Genomic DNA, 20,438 nt, shown 5'->3' on the forward strand with positions numbered 1-20,438 from the left:
ATAGAATATTTTTCTTTCTTCTCTGTTTCCTTATACTATGTTATACTTTTTTTAATTTGTTGCTTTTTCTTTTTTATTACTTTGTGATATAATTAAAAATAGTGGGTTTTTTTTTTAACTCTAGTTTCTAGTTGCATATGTTGCTTCAGAGTTAAGACAACATTTTTTCTTATCACTGTCCAGGAGGTGAGGATCGAGAACTTATTCAGAGAAGGAAAGAGAAATATAGACTAGAACTATTGGAACAAATGGCTGAGCAACAGAAGAACAAGAGACGGTAATGAAAGGTTTGCGTTTAAAAAGAAGTTTTGAATTTAAATAACTCCTATGAAATTCATTTGTATAAAATGATGTGGTAGTAGCTATTATATAGTAAAAGTAGGAACGTTTTTCTTAATATGATTTTGGACTCATAAATCACTTATATTTTGATCGCCATATTGTACATCACCTAGAATAATGAAACACATACAGTGAAACTATTCATTTTCTTTGTCATAGGAACAAGTGAGAACATGTGTGTATTCTTTAACAGGCCTTTTACATTCCTTCATTAGCTTCCTCAGTGTTTGATTTCAGGTAGAATGTTATCTGTATGCCCATTTGCATTATCCTGTAGACAGTAACTAATATAAAATAAAAGCATTTTATCTTTTTACTATGTAAAATGATAAGCATGTACACTCATACAGTATAAAGATAATACATGGTAAATTCATAGGTATGGTATACAAGTCTTTCTCTAATTAGAATTTTAAATTGATCCTAGAAAATTTGAGACCTAACATCTATTACTGTTTTTTCTCTATTTTATAGCAAGGCAATATTTTAGACTGCTATTAGCCATTTTAATATCATTCCTAAATAATTCCTTTTAGAAAGTATGGTATTTATATTTAAACTTTTTACTCTTTTTGTCAACTGAAAATATGTATGTTCCCCTGACAAGAGGGTTTTTGTTTCATAAAGTTAAGATTTTTTTTTCTATACATGGTTCTGTGTGTAGTGCTTAGTTTCTGAAGTACCCCAGTCACTGGTTTGTAGATATCATTCTAAATTAGGTATTTGTGAATTCTAGTTTACTTTACACCAAGTCAGAAAAGTTAGTATTCAGAATTATTAAAGTTTTTATTGTCAGTTAATGGAATTATTTGTATTTTTTGGAGAGATTTTGGCATAGACTGTGTGTGTGTGTGTGTAAGTTTGCTTCAGTGGTAACTTTTTTGATAGTCTTTGTTATAACTTTATTTTAATATATAAAACTAATTTGTGTAGAGAAAAAGAATTGGAACTCAGAGTTGCAGCTTCTGGAGTACAAGATCCTGAGAAATCGGTAAGTGTTCATGATGTCTTTAAGTCATATAAGCCTTAAATGTTGTGGCGAGATAGAGATAAGAGGATATTGGAGGAAATGTAAGAATAGATCAATTTGATCAGTAAAACAATAAATTCAGTTCTCATAAAAAATAAATGCTAACTTTTGTCTATTTTTTTGTTTCCCTAATATTTTTCCATTTTTAATTTGTGTATCTGTTTGAAGAAAATTGCAGTAACACTGTACACCATTTTTAAAATGTTTTTATTGAGAAATATAACAAATATACAAAAAAGCAATAAATTTCAAAATGCATTTTGACAAACAGTTATAGAACAAATTTCAAGTGGGTTACATTTCCATAATTTCAGGTTTTTCTGTCTAACTACTCCAAGATACTGGAGACTAAAATATCAATATAATGATTGAGCCATCATACTCGTTTGTTAAATCCTATCTTCTCTGTTATAGCTCCTCCTTCTCCTTTGATCCTTCTTGTGAACTTAAGAGATATTTGGGCTTTGCCCATTTTAACTTTTTCATGTTGAAAAAGAGTGTTGACATTATGGGATAAGGGGATAGAATTAGTGTCTTGGAGAGGCTGGCCCTTCCTAGGAACATCTGGAGGATATAGGTTTCTGGAAAGTAAACTTAGTGCATGAAACTTTTGAAGAATCTCAGATAGAGCCCTAGCTGTTATTTAGGATTGACAGAAGTGATGTTGTTTGGGGTTTGACATACCATGGCAATTAGCAGTATCTTACTGAAACTAGCATAAGAGTAGCCTCTAGAATAGCCTCTTGACTCTATTTGAACTCTCTTAGCCACTGATACCTTATTTTGTTTTATTTCGTTTTCCACTTTTGGTCAGGAGGGTGTTGTTGATCACATGGTGCCCTGGCCAGGCTCCTTCCTGGGAGTCATGTCCCATGCTGTCAGAGAGACTTTCATCCCTAAATGTCATGTCCCACGTAGCGGGGAAGGTAATGATTTTCCTTGCAGAGTTGGGCTTAGAGAGAGAGAGAGGCCACATCTGAGCAACAGAAGAGGTTTTTTGAAAGTAACTCTTAGACATAATTAGAGTTAGACTTAGCTTATGCACTATAGAAATGAGTTTCAAAAGAGCAAGGCTCAAGAACAAGGGCTTGGCCTATTTATTTAGGAGTCCCTAATGTTTGAGAGAATATCATGGTTTTTTCCAGTAGGAAAGTTTTTAGTCCCATATTTTTTCTCCAGTCCCAAGGACTTTGCTAGTACTTTTAAATTATCAGCCCAACATACCCTGGGATGTATCTGGGTATTAAGGTTTACCAGAATTACAAGCCCTAATTTCCATTCTGGACTCCATATGCTTTGGTTGTTTAAATGAGGTATCCAGGCAGTTTGATTTAGATTGTGTGTTTCAGGAAATTTAGGTTTTAAACAAAATAAACATCTCTTCCTTTGTCTCATACAGTAGTTGAAGCTCTGTAATATAGATGATATCATCCTTATCACTGTATTCTGATTAACCTTAGTCCCAACCAGATCGGCTTCATTGTTATCTCTAATTGAAGCCTTTACTGTTTTTCACTTTCTGTGACAGTTGTTTTATGTAGCACTACTGACTTTCAGAGCTGCAGAATTCCAATTCTTAGTCAGATGTCACACAGGTACCCAAAATTTCAGGGAAATACAGGGTTGTACACGTATAGCACAACATCTCAGAATATAGAAATACAGTTACAACTCTACAATAAATGTGACTGCTATAAGAGCTTACAATCAAGGCCTCAATTTTCTTAGAAGTATTTTTTAAAAGAAACCATACAATGTTTGTTCTTTTTTTCTGGCTTATTTTGTAGAACTTAATGTCCCCAGGATTCATTCATTTCATTTCATGCTTCCCGACTTTGTTCCTTTCTGTAGCTGCACAATATTCCATTGTATGTATACACCATAGTTGGACTTTTTGCTTCTTAGGTGACTTACCCTCCAGCCACCTACTTCCATTGGACATCATGGATAATGTCCAAAGTCAACAATCCATGTCTTACAGTATCCTCATTTACTTGTACAATCATTAACATTTTCAATTTTAGACAATTTTTGTCTGGTCAAAGAGAAAAATAAACACACCCTCACCAAATAACAAATCTAAACCTCTCCTTAATTCTTGTCCCTCCCCACCAATTTTATACCTGGTATTGCTGAGGTGCTGTTGATGTCTTTTGTTGACTATAGGACATAGGATGCAATAGTAGTTTTCCCCTAGATCCCTCTGTTATTGACTGTTTGTACAAGATTTCTACCTTTGAAATCGTTCATGCAAGAACTTATTTATAATTGTAGTAGTTAATCAGTGGGCTACATGGCTCTATATAATCCCCTTTAAAGATATTCACCTTGAATATGGCAGTATTACTCATAAATTCACTAATGAACATAATATTTATTGTTTTGTGTCTGACTTTTTTTTTTATCAGCATTGTCCTCAACATTCATCCATGTTGTCATATGCTTCAGGACCTCATTTCATTTTACTCCGGCATAAAATACCATTGTATGTATATACTACATTTTGTTTATCCACTCATCTACTGATGGACACTTGGATTGTTTCTATCTTTTGGCAATTGTCTGCAATGCCGCTATAAACATTGGTGTACAAATGTCTGTTGTGTCACTGCTTTCAGCTCTTCTGGGTAGTTGTATCATTGCTTTCAGCTCTTCTGGGTATATACCAAGTATATATTGGTGTATATACTTGCATTGCCAGGTCATAGGGCAGCTTGATATTTTGTTTTCTAAGGAACCGCTACACTGTCTTCCATAGTGGCTGTAACATTATGCAGTCCCACCAGCAATGCATAATTGTTCCAATTTCTTCACATCCTGTCCAACATTTGTAGTTTCCTGTTTGATTAATTGCAGCCATTCTTTCAGGTGTAAGGTGATACCCCATTGTACTCTTGATTTGCATTTCCTTTATAGCAAATGACGATGAGCGTCTTTTCATGTGCTTTTTAGCCTTTTGCATTTGCTCTTCAGAAAAATGTCTATTCATATCTTTAGCCCGTTTTATGATTGTGTTGTTTATTCTTTCGTTGTTGAGTTGCATGACTTTTTTTAATTCTTTTTTTTTTTTTTTTTTTTTTTTAAAGAGAGAGGGAGGAAGGGAAGGAAAGACAGAGAGAAGGAAGGAAGGATGGAAGGAAGGGAAACATCTTTTAAACATTTTCTTGTTTTATTATATATTGTTTGTTTGTTTGTTTCTTACATGGGCTGGGGCCGGGAATCGAACCGGGGTCCTCCGGCATAGCAGGCAAGCACTCTTGCCCGCTGAGCCACCGCGGCCCGCCCAATTCTTTTTTTTTTAACAAGGGCAGGCACCGGGGATCAAACCCGGGTCCTCTGGCATGGCAGGCAAGCATTCTTGCCTGCTGAGCCACCGTGGCCTGCCCTGCATGACCTTTTTTATGTATTTTTAATATCAAACCTTTATTCAATATGTGGTTTCTAAATATTTTCTCCCATTGAGTTGGCTACCTCTTCACTTATTTTTTTTTTAATGTTTATTAATAAAACGATTCAACATACAACGCGAACATTCTTAATATATGGACATTCCATACTTGGTGTGCAATCAGTGGCTCACAATATCATCACATAGTTGTATATTCATCACCATGATCATTTCTCAGAATAATTACATCACACTAGAAAAAAGAAATAAAAAGAAAAAAGAAAAAACTCATGCATATCATACCCCTTTCCCCTTCCTCTCATTGACCACTAGTATTTCCCTCTACTCAATTTAACATATGTTCCCCCTATTATTTATTTATTTTTAATCCATATTTTTGACTAATCTGTCCATACTGTAGATAAAAGGAGCATCAGACACAAGGTTTTCACTTTTACACAGTTACTCTGGGAAAGTGATATCATTATACGATCATCTTAAGGAAACATGGCTACTGGAACACTGCTCTATGATTACAGTCACTTCCCTCTAGCTTCTGTAATACACCTTAAACCAAAAAGGGGTGGTTGTCTATATAATGCATAAGAGTAATGTCCAGGATAACTCTTGAGTCTGTTTGAAATCTCTCAACCACTGAAACTTCATTCTGTCTTGTTCCTCTCTTCCTCCTTTTGGTCAAGAAGGCTTTCTCAATCCCTTGATGCTGAGTCCCAGCTCATTCTAGGATTTGTGTCCCATGTTGCCAGGGAGGTTTACAACCCTAGGAGTCATGTCACTCATAGAGAGGGGGAGGGTGGTGAGTTTGCTTGCTCTGGGGCACATCTGAGCAACAAAAGATGACCCACTGATTTTTTTTTTTTATTAATTAAAGAAAAAAAAAGAAATTAACACAACATTTAGAAATCATTCCATTCTACATATGCAATCAGTAATTCTTAACATCATCACATAGATGTATGATCATCATTTCTTAGTACATTTGCATCGATTTAGGAAAAGAACTAGCAAAACAACAGAAAAAGATATAGAATGTTAATATAGAGAAAAAAATAAAAATAATAATAAAAAAACAAAAAAAACATAAGACACAAACAAACAAAAAAAAACTATGGCTCAGATGCAGCTTCATTCAGTGTTTTAACATAATTACATTACAATTAGGTATTATTGTGCTGTCCATTTTTGAGTTTTTGTATCTAGTCCTGTTGCACAGTCTGTATCCCTTCAGCTCCAATTACCCTTTATCTTACTCTGTTTCTAACTCCTGCTGGTCTCTTGTTACCAATGACATATTCCAAGTTTATTCTCTAATGTCGGTTCACATCAGTGGGACCATACAGTATTTGTCCTTTAGTTTTTGGCTAGACTCACTCAGCATAATGTTCTCTAGGTCCATCCATGTTATTACATGCTTCATAAGTTTATTCTGTCTTAAAGCTGCATAATATTCCATCGTATGTATATACCACAGTTTGTTTAGCCACTCTTCTGTTGATGGACATTTTGGCTGTTTCCATCTCTTTGCAATTGTAACTAATGCTGCTATAAACATTGGTGTGCAAATGTCCGTTTGTGTCTTTGCCCTTAAGTCCTCTGAGTAGATACCTAGCAATGGTATTGCTGGGTCGTATGGCAATTCTATATTCAGCTTTTTGAGGAACCGCCAAACTGCCTTCCACAGTGGTTGCACCATTTGACATTCCCACCAACAGTGGATAAGTGTGCCTCTTTCTCCACATCCTCTCCAGCACTTGTCATTTTTTGTTTTGTTGATAATGGCCATTCTGGTGGGTGTGAGATGATATCTCATTGTGGTTTTGATTTGCATTTCTCTAATGGCCAGGGACATTGAGCATCTGTTCATGTGCCTTTTGGCCATTTGTATTTCCTCTTCTGAGAGGTGTCTGTTCAAGTCTTTTACCCATTTTGTGATTGGATTGGCTGTCTTTTTGTTGTTGAGTTGAACAATCTCTTTATAAATTCTGGATACTAGACCTTTATCTGATATGTCGTTTCCAAATATTGTCTCCCATTGTGTAGGCTGTCTTTCTACTTTCTTGATGAAATTCTTTGATGCACAAAAGTGTTTAATTTTGAGGAATTCCCATTTCTTTCTTTCTTTCTTAAGTGCTCTTGCTTTAGGTTTAAGGTCCATAAAACCGCCTCCAATTGTAAGATTCATAAGATATCTCCCTACATTTTCCTCTAACTGTTTTATGGTCTTAGACCTAATGTTTAGATCTTTGATCCATTTTGAGTTAACTTTTGTATAGGGTGTGAGATATGGGTCCTCTTTCATTCTTTTGCATATGGATATCCAGTTCTCTAGGCACCATTTATTGACGAGACTGTTCTGTCCCAGGTGAGTTGGCTTGACTGCCTTATCAAAGATCCAATGTCCATAGATGAGAGGGTCTATATCTGAGCATTCTATTCGATTCCGTTGGTCGATATATCTATCTTTATGCCAGTACCATGCTGTTTTGACCACTGTGGCTTCATAATATGCCTTAAAGTCAGGCAGCGTGAGATTTCCAGCTTCCTTTTTTTTCCTCAAGATGTTTTTAGCAATTCGGGTCACCCTGCCCTTCCAGATAAATTTGCTTATTGGTTTTTCTATTTCTGAAAAATAAGTTGTTGGGATTTTGATTGGTATTGCGTTGAATCTGTAAATGAATTTAGGTAGGATTGACATCTTAACTATATTTAGTCTTCCAATCCATGAACACGGTATGCCCTTCCATCTATTTAGGCCTTCTGTGATTTCTTTTAACAGTTTTTTGTAGTTTTCTTTGTATAGGTTTTTTATCTCTTTAGTTAAATTTATTCCTAGGTATTTTATTCTTTTAGTTGGAATTGTAAATGGAATTCGTTTCTTGATTTCCCCCTCAGCTTGTTCTTTGCTAGTGTCTAGAAATGCTACAGATTTTTGAATGTTGATCTTGTAACCTGCTACTTTGCTGTACTCATTTATTATCTCTAGTAGTTTTGTTGTGGATTTTTCCGGGTTTTCGACGTATAGTATCATATCGTCTTCAAACGGTGATAGTTTTACTTCTTCCTTTCCAATTTTGATGCCTTGTATTTCTTTTTCTTGTCTAATTGCTCTGGCTAGAACCTCCAACACGATGTTGAGTAATAGTGGTGATAATGGACATCCTTGTCTTGTTCCTGATCTTAGAGGGAGAGTTTTCAATTTTTCCCCATTGAGGATGATATTAGCTGTGGGTTTTTCATATATTCCCTCTATCATTTTAAGGAAGTTCCCTTGTATTCCTATCTTTTGAAGTGTTTTCAACAGGAAAGGATGTTGAATCTTGTCAAATGCCTTCTCTGCATCAATCGAGATGATCATGTGATTTTTCTGCTTTGATTTGTTGATATGGTGTAGTACATTAATTGATTTTCTTATGTTGAACCATCCTTGCATACCTGGGATGAATCCTACTTGGTCATGATGTATAATTCTTTTAATGTGTTGTTGGATTCGATTTGCTAGAATTTTGTTGAGGATTTTTGCATCTATATTCATTAGAGAGATTGGTCTGTAGTTTTCTTTTTTTGTAATATCTTTGCCTGGTTTTGGTATGAGGGTAATGTTGGCTTCATAGAATGAATTAGGTAGCTTTCCCTCCACTTCAATTTTTTTGAAGAGTTTGAGGAGAGTTGGTACTAATTCTTTCTGGAATGTTTGGTAGAATTCACATGTGAAGCCATCTGGTCCTGGACTTTTCTTTTTCAGAAACTTTTGAATGACTGATTCAATTTCTTTACTTGTGATTGGTTTGTAGAGGTCATCTATTTCTTCTTGAATCAAAGTTGGTTGTTCATGTCTTTCCAGGAACCTGTCCATTTCCTCTAAATTGTATTTATTAGCGTAAAGTTGTTCATAGTATCCTGTTATTACCTCCTTTATTTCTGTGAGGTCAGTGGTTATGTCTCCTCTTCCATTTCTGATCTTATTTATTTGCATCCTCTCTCTTCTTCTTTTTGTCAATCTTGCTAAGGACCCATCAATCTTATTGATTTTCTCATAGAACCAACTTCTGGTCTTATTGATTTTCTCTATTGTTTTCATGTTTTCAATTTTATTTATTTCTGCTCTAATCTTTGTTATCTCTTTCCTTTTGCTTGCTTTGGGGTTAGTTTGCTGTTCTTTCTCCAGTTCTTCCAAGTGGACAGTTAATTCCTGCATTTTTGCCTTTTCTTCTTTTCTGATATAGGCATTTAGGGCAATACATTTCCCTCTTAGCACTGCCTTTGCTGTGTCCCATAGGTTTTGATATGTTGTGTTTTCGTTTTCATTCGCCTCGAGGTATTTACTAATTTCTCTAGCAATTTCTTCCTTGACCCACTCGTTGTTTAAGAGTGTGTTGTTGAGCCTCCACGTATTTGTGAATTTTCTGGCACTCCGCCTATTATTGATTTCCAAGTTCATTCCTTTGTGATCCGAGAAAGTGTTATGTATGATTTCAATGTTTTTAAATTTGTTAAGACTTGCTTTTTGACCCAGCATATGGTCTACCTTTGAGAATGATCCATGAGCACTTGAGAAAAAGGTGTATCCTGCTGTTGTGTAGTGTAATGTCCTATAAATGTCTGTTGAGTCTAGCTCATTTATTGTAATATTCAAATTCTCTATTTCTTTATTGATCCTCTGTCTAGATGTTCTGTCCATTGATGAGAGTGGTGAATTGAAGTCTCCAACTATTATGGTATATGTGTCTCTTTCCCTTTTCTGTGTTTGCAGTGTATTCCTCATGTATTTTAGGGGCATTCTGGTTCGGCGCATAAATATTTATGATTGTTATGTCTTCTTGTTTAATTGTTCCTTTTATTAGTAGATAGTGTCCTTCTTTGTCTCTTTTAACTGTTTTACATTTGAAGTCTAATTTGTTGGATATTAGTATAGCTACTCCTGCTCTTTTCCGGTTGTTATTTGCATGAAATATCTTTTCCTAAGCTTTCACTTTCAACCTATGTTTATCTTTGGGTCTAGGATGTCTTTCCTGTAGACAGCATATAGAAGGATCCTGTTTTTTAATCCATTTTGCCAGTCTATGCCTTTTCATTGGGGAATTCAGTCCATTAACATTTAGTGTTATTGCTGTTTGGATAATATTTTCCTCTACCATTTTGCCTTTTGTATTATATATATCATATCTGATTTTCCTTCTTTCTACACTCTTCTCTATATCTCTCTCTTCTGTCTTTTCGTATCTGACTCTAGTGCTCCCTTTAGTATTTCTTGCAGAGCTGGTCTCTTGGTCACAAATTCTCTCAGTGACTTTTTGTCTGGAAATGTTTTAATTTCTCCCTCATTTTTGAAGGACAATTTTGCTAAATATAGAAGTCTTGGTTGGCAATTTTTCTCTTTTAGTAATTTAAATATATCATCCCACTGTCTTCTAGCTTCCATGGTTTCTGCTGAGAAATCTATACATAGTCTTATTGGGTTTCCCTTGTTTGTGATGGATTGTTTTTCTCTTGCTGCTTTCAAGATCCTCTCTTTCTCTTTGACCTCTGACATTCTAACTAGTCAGTGTCTTAGAGAACGCCTATTTGAATCTATTCTCTTTGGGGTGCGCTGCACTTCTTGGATCTGTAATTTTAGGTCTTTCATAAGAGTTGGGCAATTTTCAGTGATAATTTCTTCCATTAGTTTTTCTCCTCGTTTTCCCTTCTCTTCTCCTTCTGGGACACCCACAACACGTATATTTGTGCGCTTCATATTGTCATTCAGTTCCCTGATGCCCTGTTCAAATTTTTCCATTCCTTTCCCTATAGTTTCTGTTTCTTTTTGGAATTCAGATGTTCCATACTCCAATTCACTCATTCTAGCTTCTGTCTCTTTAAATCTACCATTGTAGGTATCCATTGTTTTTTCCATCTTTTCTACTTTGTCCTTCACTCCCATAAGTTCTGTGATTTGTTTTTTCAGTTTTTCTATTTCTTCTTTTTGTTCAGCCCGTGCCTTCTTCATGTCCTCCCTCAAATGATTCATTTGGTTTTTGAAGGGGTTTTCCATTTCTGTTCGTAAATTCAGCATTAGTTGTCTCAGCTCCTGTATCTCATTTGAACTATTGGTTTGTTCCTTTGACTGGGCCGTATCTTCAATTTTCCGAGCGTGATCCATTATCTTCTGCTGGCGTCTGGGAATTTAATCAGATTTCCCTGGGTGTGGGACCCAGCAGGTTGAAAGATTTTTCTGTGAAATCTCTGGGTTCTGTTTTTCTTATCCTTCCCAGTAGGTGGCGCTCGTGGCGCTCGTCTGTCTGCGGGTCCCACCAGTAAAAGATGTTGTGGCTCCTTTCACTTTGGAAAACTCTCGCTGTGGGGGAGGGTCGTCAGCTGAAGCGGCTTGGGGGTGTGCCAATCCGAATCTCCCAGCCGGTCTGGGAATCCGCGCGTGGTTAGGGTCGCTGGCCTCCGCGGCTTGGTTGAGCGCCTGTTCAAATTTCCCAGCCGCCCGGTGCGCCAAGCATGGTGGGGATCGCCGGCCTCCCTGGCTTGGGGGAGCGCCTGCCCAAATTTCCCAGCCAGCCCGGGGCGCCAAGCGAGGCGGGGGGGGCGCCGGCCGCCGCGGCTTGGGGGAATGCCTTTCCACCGTTCCCAGCCGGACCGGGAAGCCACGTGTTTGGAAGGGACCCCGGTCGCCAGTCTCCGTGGCTTGGTGGATCTCCGATCCAATTCTCCCAGCTCGTCCGGCGGGCCGCGCGTGGGGGTGGGGGGACGCCAGCCGCTCCGGCTTGAGGAGATCGCCTGTCCAATTCTCTCAGCCGGCCCGGGAAGGAGGGAGGAAGGGACTCCGGCCGCCTGCCGCCCCGGCCCGGGGAAGCGCGCGCTCCTCAGTGATCTCACCGCCGTGGGTTCTCCCAGCCAGTCAGCCATTCCAGAATGGGGTACGCTGTCTTCTTGGTCTCTGTCGTGTCTCCGGGAGCTGTTCTGTACCGTTTCTACTTCCCTAGTAGCTGTTCTGGAGGAGGAACTAAGGCCTGCGCGTCTACTAAGCCACCATCTTCTCCGGAAGTCCTCCCCACTGATTTTTTTTTTTTTTTTTTAAAGGAAAGACAGAGAGAAGGAAGGAAGGATAGAAGGAAGGAAGGAAGGAAGAAAGGGAAACATCTTTAAACATTTTCTTGTTTTATTGTATTTTTTGTTTTTTTTTGTTTTTTGTTACATGGGCTGGGGCCGGGAATCGAACCGAGGTCCTCCGGCATAGCAGGCAAGCACTTTGCCCGCTGAGCCACCGCGGCCCGCCCTCCCCACTGATTTTTAATAGTGTGTTATTTAATCTCCATATATTTGTGAAAGTTCCGGTTCTTGGTGATTATTGATTTCCAGCTTCATTCCATTGTGATCACAGAAAGTGCTTTGAATAATTTCAGTTTTAAAAATTTATACAAACCTTTTTTTTGCTCCAGTGTTTGATCTATCCTAAAGAATATTCCATGAGCATTAGGGAAGAATGTATAGTATTTTGGAATATAATGATCTATATATGTCTGTTAGTTTAATTCATTTTAATCACATTGTTTTTTATTTCCTTGTTGATCCCCTATCTGCTTGTTCTGTCTATGGGAGAGTATTAAATTGAAGTCTCCCACCATTATTGTTGAAATATCTTTTGATCCTTTTAGTGTTCCTAATATTTCCATCATGTACTTCGGAGCATAAACATTTACGATTGTTATTTCCTCTTGGTCTTTTTCCCCTTCTATTAATATATAGTGCCCTTCTTTGTCTCTTATGACATCTTTACATTTAAAGTCTATTTTATCTGATATTAGTATAGCTACTCCTACTTTCTTTTGGTTATAGCTTACATGGAGGTTTGGTCCATTTATTATAGTAACAGACATATTTAATTTCTTTTCACCCACCTTAGATTGTAGTTTATTTTTACCCTATTTATTTTCTATGTTCTGTCCCTTTTCTTTCCTGCCTTCTTATTTATTTATTTATTTTTTTTATTACGGGGAATCGAACCCGGGTCCTCTGGCATCTCAGAATCGCAGGCAAGCATTCCTACCTGCTGAGCCACCGTGGCCCGCCCCCTGCCTTCTTTTGAACTAATATTTTCTAATTCTACTTTTTACCCATATTGATTTGAAGTTTGAACATTTTAGTGTTTTGCCTTAATGTTATCAAAACACCATTCTAGCCTTAATGAGGTATAGTTTTATTTGAAAGTAGAAAAGGAGAAAATAGATTTTTCAGCTTGATGGATTTAAATTTTTTCCTGAATAATTTTCTTCATCATTAGTCTTCAAATCAGAGAGAGTTTAAAAGTCCGTCTAGTTTAGTCCCTTTGAGGAAACTATAAACCTTTAAATGAATTGTCAACTCTTAGGATATATATTTGACATTGAAAAAATAATTAGTAAGCCTTTGGTTTTGATGGAACATGATTAAGAAATGATATATTGTTTTTTTTATCACATAGTTGTATATTTATCATCATTGCGGTTTGGCCCAACCGCTAAGCTATCGGGGACCCTCTACTCCTCAGCTTCTCACTGCTTGCTAGACGACACTGCCGCACGCAGAAAAGGGGCTCGAGCCGGGGGTCTGGGTCCAAGGGGCGCGCGCAGGAGACCTCGCTGCGGGTCTAAAGGACTGGAGGCCGAGTCAATTAAGGCATGAAGCGAGGTAGCTTTTTTGTTGGTAGACGCTTATGCCAGGGCCGCCAGAAGCTAAAGACCACGAGGCTTGACGAGCCCTGGATTATATACAGTTTGAGGAGAGGTGGAGTTAGGGCGTGGCCTCCAGGGGAGGGTAGCCAATCACACAGGGAGGACGGATGAGTGGCTGTGACCATAGAGATGCTGTTCCTGAGTGTACCCGTAGCAGAGGATGTTGGGTAGGTGGAGGACTAAGGAGAAGGCCAATAGGGTTAGAGAGACAAGGCTGCATCATCACTAGTTGCTGGTGAGGCTTGTAATTCAGAGGCTTAGAAGAACCGGACCTGCCAAAATGGCGAGGGAGGGAGAGAAAGAGACTAAGCCACCAGGCCAAGAATAAAATTATGCCACAATCATAATCATTTCTTAGAACATTTGCTTCAATTCAGAAAAAGAAATAAAAATAACCCCCCCAAAAAACTCATACATACCATACCCCTGCCATTCATTGATCACTTGCATTTCAATCTACTAAATTTATTTTGACATTTGTTCCCCCTATTATTTATTTATTTTTAATCCATATGTTTTACTCGCCTGTTCATAAGGTAGAAAAAAGAAGCATCAGACACAAGGTTTTCACAATCACACAGTCAGATTGTGAAAGCGGGTTTTTTTTAATAGAATTGTTTTAGAATGCATACCATCAGTGATCAAACCGTGTATTTCTTTTGAGCTAAGAAAACTTCATTCTCTTGTTCTTAATCATTCGTCTTAAGACAAAAAAGCATTTTGCCCCTCCCCTTTTTTCTCTTTGCTTTTATACATGAGATATGCTTGTATGTTGTTTTGTTTATTAAACCCAGAATGCTAGTATTTTCTTAACCATGATGTGAAACCAGTACTCCTGTGACCACATGCACAAAACATTAAATTTTGATTCCGACTTTACTAAATGTAATGCCTATGAAATATCTTGGTCTAGAATAGTCATTTGAGCTCTACTTATGAAAAGTTTTATACTGTCCACAGAATATCTGCTTGTAGTAAAGTTAATTTCCATTTTTAACATAAAGGCAAAAAATAATTTTCCAGAAATTTAGACCAACTTTTATTTTTAAATGCGTTACTAAAATTCATCAGTAAATTTTAAAAGAGAAACACATAAAAATAATTTTAAGCAAGCACTGAACATCTAGTCTAAGGCAAAAGTCCATTGTTTTATACTACCAGATGTCAGGAATTTCTTTTTTAAAAATAAGTAAATAAAAAGAGCCCTCATAATTAAACAGGAGAACATTCATCTTTAGGAAACATGAGGGATTCTAGATATAGCTGAATGGAACCTCAGTCTTTTTTAATCTGGACGGTAAACCTAATGGAGTTTTCCAATTAGCCTAGTTCTGACACCTCCCACCCCCAACCCCGCACCTCCGCATTGTGTTCCTTCTACATGTGCATTTTTCATGTTAAATTATGATTACTTAAACTCTTCTTCTTTCTTTGTAGATTAGTTTACCCAAGTTGGAATATAGTCTTTTTCCTTTTAGTCTGTGCCCTAGTATAAATACTTGGTTTTCTGCATGACTTTCTGATGTCTGTTGTGTAGTGTTTCCCACATCTTTGCCTATGCAATTGCATTGTCCTTCCACCATGATAATAAAGTATCTCTGTGTTTGTTGAGTGGCTCTGGTGTTAGATTGAAATTACCTGTTTTGTTTACACATTGGGAAAAAAAAAATTAAACATTTCATGTAACTGAATTGGCTATACCAAACTGGAAACTCAGAAATTTTTTAATTCTAGCTTTTATAACTTAAATATCAGACTTTTTTTTTTCAAATATGGTGTACATAATGTCTCATGACTGGAGTTTGCTTTGTTTTATAATATCACTACTTGTACTTTTAAGTGCAGTATTGAAAACAGATGATGCATTTCTCCATTAAAACAAATAAAAACAAACAGCAAGAAAACAAGTGGAATAAATATACCAGACAGTAAAGATGTTTAAATTGGGAAACTGTTGCTGAAAGTTCAGATGTTCTTATGCCGTTTGAGATGAGGATAGATGGATCATTTTTTTTTATCTACTCAGTCTATATCCTTTAATTGGTGAGTTTAGCCTGTTAACCTTCAAAGTTATTACTGTAAAGGCAATTCTTGAACCTACCATCTTATCCTTTGATTTGTGTTTGTCAGATCTATATATGCTTTTCCCTCCCTCTCTCTCTCTCTTTATCCTGTAAGCCACTCTTATTGATACTCTTCAATTCTATGACCTCCTCCAAACCTCTCTCTCCTTTTTTTCAGTTGACAGAACTCCCTTTAGTATTTCATATAGGGAGATCTCTTGTTGGCAAATTCTCTCAATGTTTGTTTTTCTGAGAAAATTTTAATTTCTCCTTCATTTTTGAAGGACAACTTTGCTGGATAAAGAATTCTTGGCTGGAAGTCTTTTTCTTTTAGGAATTTAAATATATCATACCATTGCCTTCTCACCTCCATGGTGTGTTGAGTAGTCTGATCTCAGTCTTACGTGGTTTCCCTTGTTTATGGTAGTTTGCTTTTCTCTTGCTGCTTTCAGGATTATCTGCTTCTCTCCAACATTTGACAGACTGATTAGTATGTGTATTAGAGTAGGCCTATTTGTATTTATTGTATTTGAGGTTCTATGGGTTATTTTGATTAGCATATTTATGTCAGTTACAAGGGTTGGGAAATTTTCCCCCATTATCTCTTCAAGTACTCGTCTCTTTTCCTTATAGGACACCCATGATTCTTATATTTTGGGCTTTGTGTTGTCCATCATTTCACTGAGATCCATTTCCAATTTTTCCATCTTTCTTGCCATTTGTTCTCTTTTTTTGGCATGGGCAGGCTCTGGGAATTGAACCCACGTCTCTGGCATGGCAGGCGAGAATTCTGCCACTGAGCCACCATTGCGCTGCCCAAATATAACAGTGATTTTTTTCTTTAGGCATGGGCAGACTTCAGCCATTTGTTCTTTTTTTTTATTAATTAAAAAAAATTAACAAACAAAACATTAAGATATCATTCCATTCTGCATATACAATCAGTAATTCTTAATATCATCACATAGTTGCATATTCATTTCTTAGAACAGTTGCATCGATTTAGAAAAAGAAATAAAAAGACAACAGAAAAAGAAATAAAACAATAACAGAGAAAAAAAAGATTATACATACCATACCCCTTACCCCTCACTTTAATTTACCACTAGCATTTCAAACTAAATTTATTTTAACATTTGTTCCCCCTATTATTTATTTTTATTCCATATGTTCTACTCTTCTGTTGATATAGTAGCTAAAACGAGCATCAGACACAAGGTTTTCACATTCACAGAGTCTCATTGTGAAAGCTATATCATTGTTCAATCATCATCAAAAAACATGGCTACTGGAATACAGCTCTACATTTTCAGGCAGTTCCCTCCAGCCTCTCCGCTACATCTTGAACAACAAGGTGATATCTACTTAATGCATAAGAATAACCTCCAGGATAACCTCTCAACTCTGTTTGGAATCTCTCAGCCATTGACACTTAGTCTCATTTCACTCTTCCCCCTTTGGTCGAGAAGGTTCTCTCAATCCCTTGATGTTAATTCTCAGCTCATTCTAGTGTTTTTCTCAGTCCCTTGATGCTGAGTCTCAGCTCATTCCAGGATTTCTGTCCCACGTTGCCAGGAAGGTCCACACCCCTGGGAGTCATGTCCCACGCAGAGAGGGGGAGGGTGGTGAGACTGCTCGTCATGTTGGCTGGAGAGAGAGGCCACATGTGAGCAACAAAAGAGGCTCTCTTGGGGGTGACTCTTAGGCCTAAATTTTAAGTAGACTTGACCTATCCTTTGTGGGGTTGAGTTTCCTATGAACAAATCCCAAGACTGGGGGCTCAGCCTATAGCTTTGGTTGTCCACACTGCTTGTGAGAATATCAAGAATTCAACTTGGGGAAGTTGAATTTCTCCCCAGTCTCGCCATTCCCCGAAGGGAGCTTGCAAACACTTTTCCAGTCACTGATCAGATCACTCTGGGATTCATCGGGGGATCACTGTGGACAAACCAACAAATCTCATGTGCTACCTGAGATTCCAAGTATTTATGACATTCAATCAAATTATCTACATGAGTTATATTAGGAAATGCTCTAGTCAAAATCTAAATTTTGTAACAAATAAACATTTTTTGCTTTAGTCTCACACATAAGGTGACATTTTAAAGTATTAATTATCATCTATTTTCAGCACCCTACAGTAATGACATTCCTTTGTTCTTCCTCATGTAAAAACATTTTTAAAATGTGTACATTGTACATTTCACTATTATTATACACTCTGGGCATTCCTAGATTATACCATCTTGATCTTTACCATCTATCTTTCTTTCTGATTTCATTTATGTCCCCAGCCCTCCTCCCTGTATCATTCTCACATGCAGCTTCATTCAGTGTTTTAACATAATTACATTACAGTTAGGTAGTATTGTGCTGTCCATTTCTGAGTTTTTATATTCAGTCCTGTTGCACAATCTGTATCCCTTCAGCTCCAATTACCCATATCTCACCCTGTTTCTATCTCCTGATGGTCTCTGTTGCCAAGGAAATATTCCAAGTTTATTCACTAATGTCAGTTCACGTCAGTGAGACCATACAATATTTGTCCTTTTGTTTCTGGCTAATCACACTCAGTATAATGTCCTTAAGGTCCATTCATGTTGGTACATACTTCATAACTTTATTCTGTCTTACAGCTGCATAATATTCCATCTTATGTAAATGTCACAGTTTGTTTAGCCAACTGTCTGTTGATGGACATTTTGGCTGTTTCCATCTCTTGGTAATTGTTAATAATGCTGCTATAAACATTGATGTGTAAAATGTCCATTTGTGTCCTTGGCCTCATGTCCTTTGAGTAGAGACAGCATATAGATGGGTCCTGTTTTTTAATCCCTTCTGCCAGACTATGTCTTTTGATTGGAGAGTTTAATCTATTAACATTCAGTGTTATTACTGCATGGGTAGTACTTTCTTCTGCTATTTTGCCTTCTTGATTTTATATGTCATATCTAATTTTCCTTCTTTTTACCTTTACTCATAGTCTTCCTTTCTACACTCTTCTCCACACCTCTCTCTTCTGTCTTCGTATCTATCTCTAGTGTTCCCTTTAGTATTTCTTGCAGAGCTGGTCTCTTGGTCACAAATCCTCTCAGTGATTTTTTGTCTGAAAATGTTTTAATTTCTCCCTCATTTTTGAAGGACCGTTTTGCTGGATATAGAATTCTTGGTTGGCAGTTTTTCTCTTTTAATAATTTAAGTATATTATCCTTAAGTATATTATACTTAATTATATTAAGTATATTGTCTTCTCGCCTCCATGGTTTCTGCTGAGAGATCTGCGCTTAGTCTTATTGGGCTTCCCTTGTATGTGATGGATTGCTTTTCTCTTGCTGCTTTCAAGATCCTCTCTTTCTCTTTGACCTCTGACGTTCTGATTATTAAATGTCTTGGAGTATGTCTATTTGGATCTATTCTCTTCGGGGTACGCTGCACTTCTTGGATCTGTAATTTTAAGTCTTTCATAAGAGTTGGGAAATTTTCAGTGATAATTTCCTCCATTAGTTTTTCTCCTCCTTTTCCCTTCTCTTCTCCTTCTGGGACACCCACAACACGTATATTCATGCGCTTCATATTGTCTTTCAATTCCCTGAGTCCCTGCTCATATTTTTCCATTGTTTTTCCTATAGTTTCTGTTTCTTGTCTGATTTCAGATGTTCCATCCTCCAGTTTTGAAATCCTGTGTTCTGTCTCTCGAAATCTACCATTGTAGGTTTCCATTGTTTTTTCATCTCTTCTGCTGTATCTTTCATTCCCATAATTCTGTGATTTGTTTTTTCAGACTTTCAGTTTCTTCTTTTTGTTCTTTACTTGTCTTCTTTATATCCTCCCTCAATTCATTGATTTGGTTTTTGATGACGTTTTCCATGTCTATTCGCATATTCTGAATTAATTGTTTCAGCTCCTGTATGTCATTTGAATTGTTGGTTTGTTCCTTTGACTGGGCCATATCTTCAATTTTCCTAGTGTGATTGGTTATTTTTTGCTGGCATCTAGGCATTTAATTACCTTAATTAGTTTGTTCTGGAGGTTGCTTTCACTTCTTTTATCTAGGGTTTTCTTGCTGAATGAATTTGTTTTCTATCTGTTCTTTGACATTCCATTCCGCTTTATCTGGACCTTTAGCTTAAGTTTTGTTTAACAGAGGAGAATTTTCCAGTTCTTGTTTTCTTGTTTCTTGCCCTGCTTGTGTGGTGCCTTTCACCCACACACATTTAGAAGGGTCTGCTTAGATATTATAGACCCCAGCCAGATTTTCCCAGACCAAACTGGCCTCCTATCAGGAAGAAAGAGTCACCTGCGTCGGTTTTCCCTGAGGGTGAGACCCAGTAGGTTGAAAGACTTTCCTGTGAAGTCTCTGGACTCTGTTTTTCTTATCCTGCCCAGTATGTGGCGCTTGTCTGCCTTCAGGTCCCACCAGCATAAGATGATGCGGTACCTTTAACTTTGGCAGACTCACCCTGCTGGGGGCGTAGTCCAGACAGAGGAGAGGTTGTAGGCTGGTTTTAATGGCTTCAAATTACCAAGCCCTGGTTTCTGAATTCCTTGATGGAGGGATTCCACCTGAGTTAGGCTTCACCCCTCCCCTGAGGAAGGCACAGGCTCCAGACAAGCCCCCAAAAGAGCTCACTTCTGCCTATGCCTGGGGCAGTTGCAGCCTGAAAAGTCCTGCCGTTGTATCCAGAGGCAGTCAAGCCTTGGTAGATACACAGCCACAAAAACCTCTGTTTCCTTCATTTTCCCCCCCCTTTTTCTGTCAGTCCTGCCCCCTTGTCGCCGGGGCAAAAGTGAGCAACCTCCACTTTGATCAGGTTCACCTAAGCTGGGGGCCTATTTTTAGTAGTCAGAATTAGTTCATTAGTTCCACAATTGGTGTTTAATTGTCCCCAGTCTCTGCT

At 37.5% G+C, this 20,438-nt stretch overlaps 1 protein-coding gene across 11 annotated transcripts in view; it reads left to right on the forward strand.

The window, feature by feature from the left end:
- CSPP1 (centrosome and spindle pole associated protein 1) overlaps nt 1–20,438 on the forward strand; it is a 234,531-nt gene that overhangs the window by 111,822 nt on the left and 102,271 nt on the right. For 9 of the 11 annotated variants that reach the window (XR_013178240.1, XM_077166937.1, XM_077166942.1 and 6 more), the window contains 2 exons: nt 184–277; nt 1,276–1,333. The exons of the other annotated variants lie outside the window; for them this stretch is intronic. Coding sequence is in view for 8 of the 9 variants with exons in the window: in XM_077166937.1 (XP_077023052.1) it covers nt 184–277; nt 1,276–1,333 (152 nt within the window). In the remaining variant the exon portion in view is untranslated. The remainder of the gene's footprint in view (nt 1–183; nt 278–1,275; nt 1,334–20,438) is intronic. 11 annotated transcript variants of the gene reach the window in all.

Source organism: Tamandua tetradactyla, chromosome 6, assembly GCF_023851605.1.
Source record: "Tamandua tetradactyla isolate mTamTet1 chromosome 6, mTamTet1.pri, whole genome shotgun sequence".
Taxonomy (NCBI): Eukaryota; Metazoa; Chordata; class Mammalia; order Pilosa; family Myrmecophagidae; genus Tamandua; species Tamandua tetradactyla.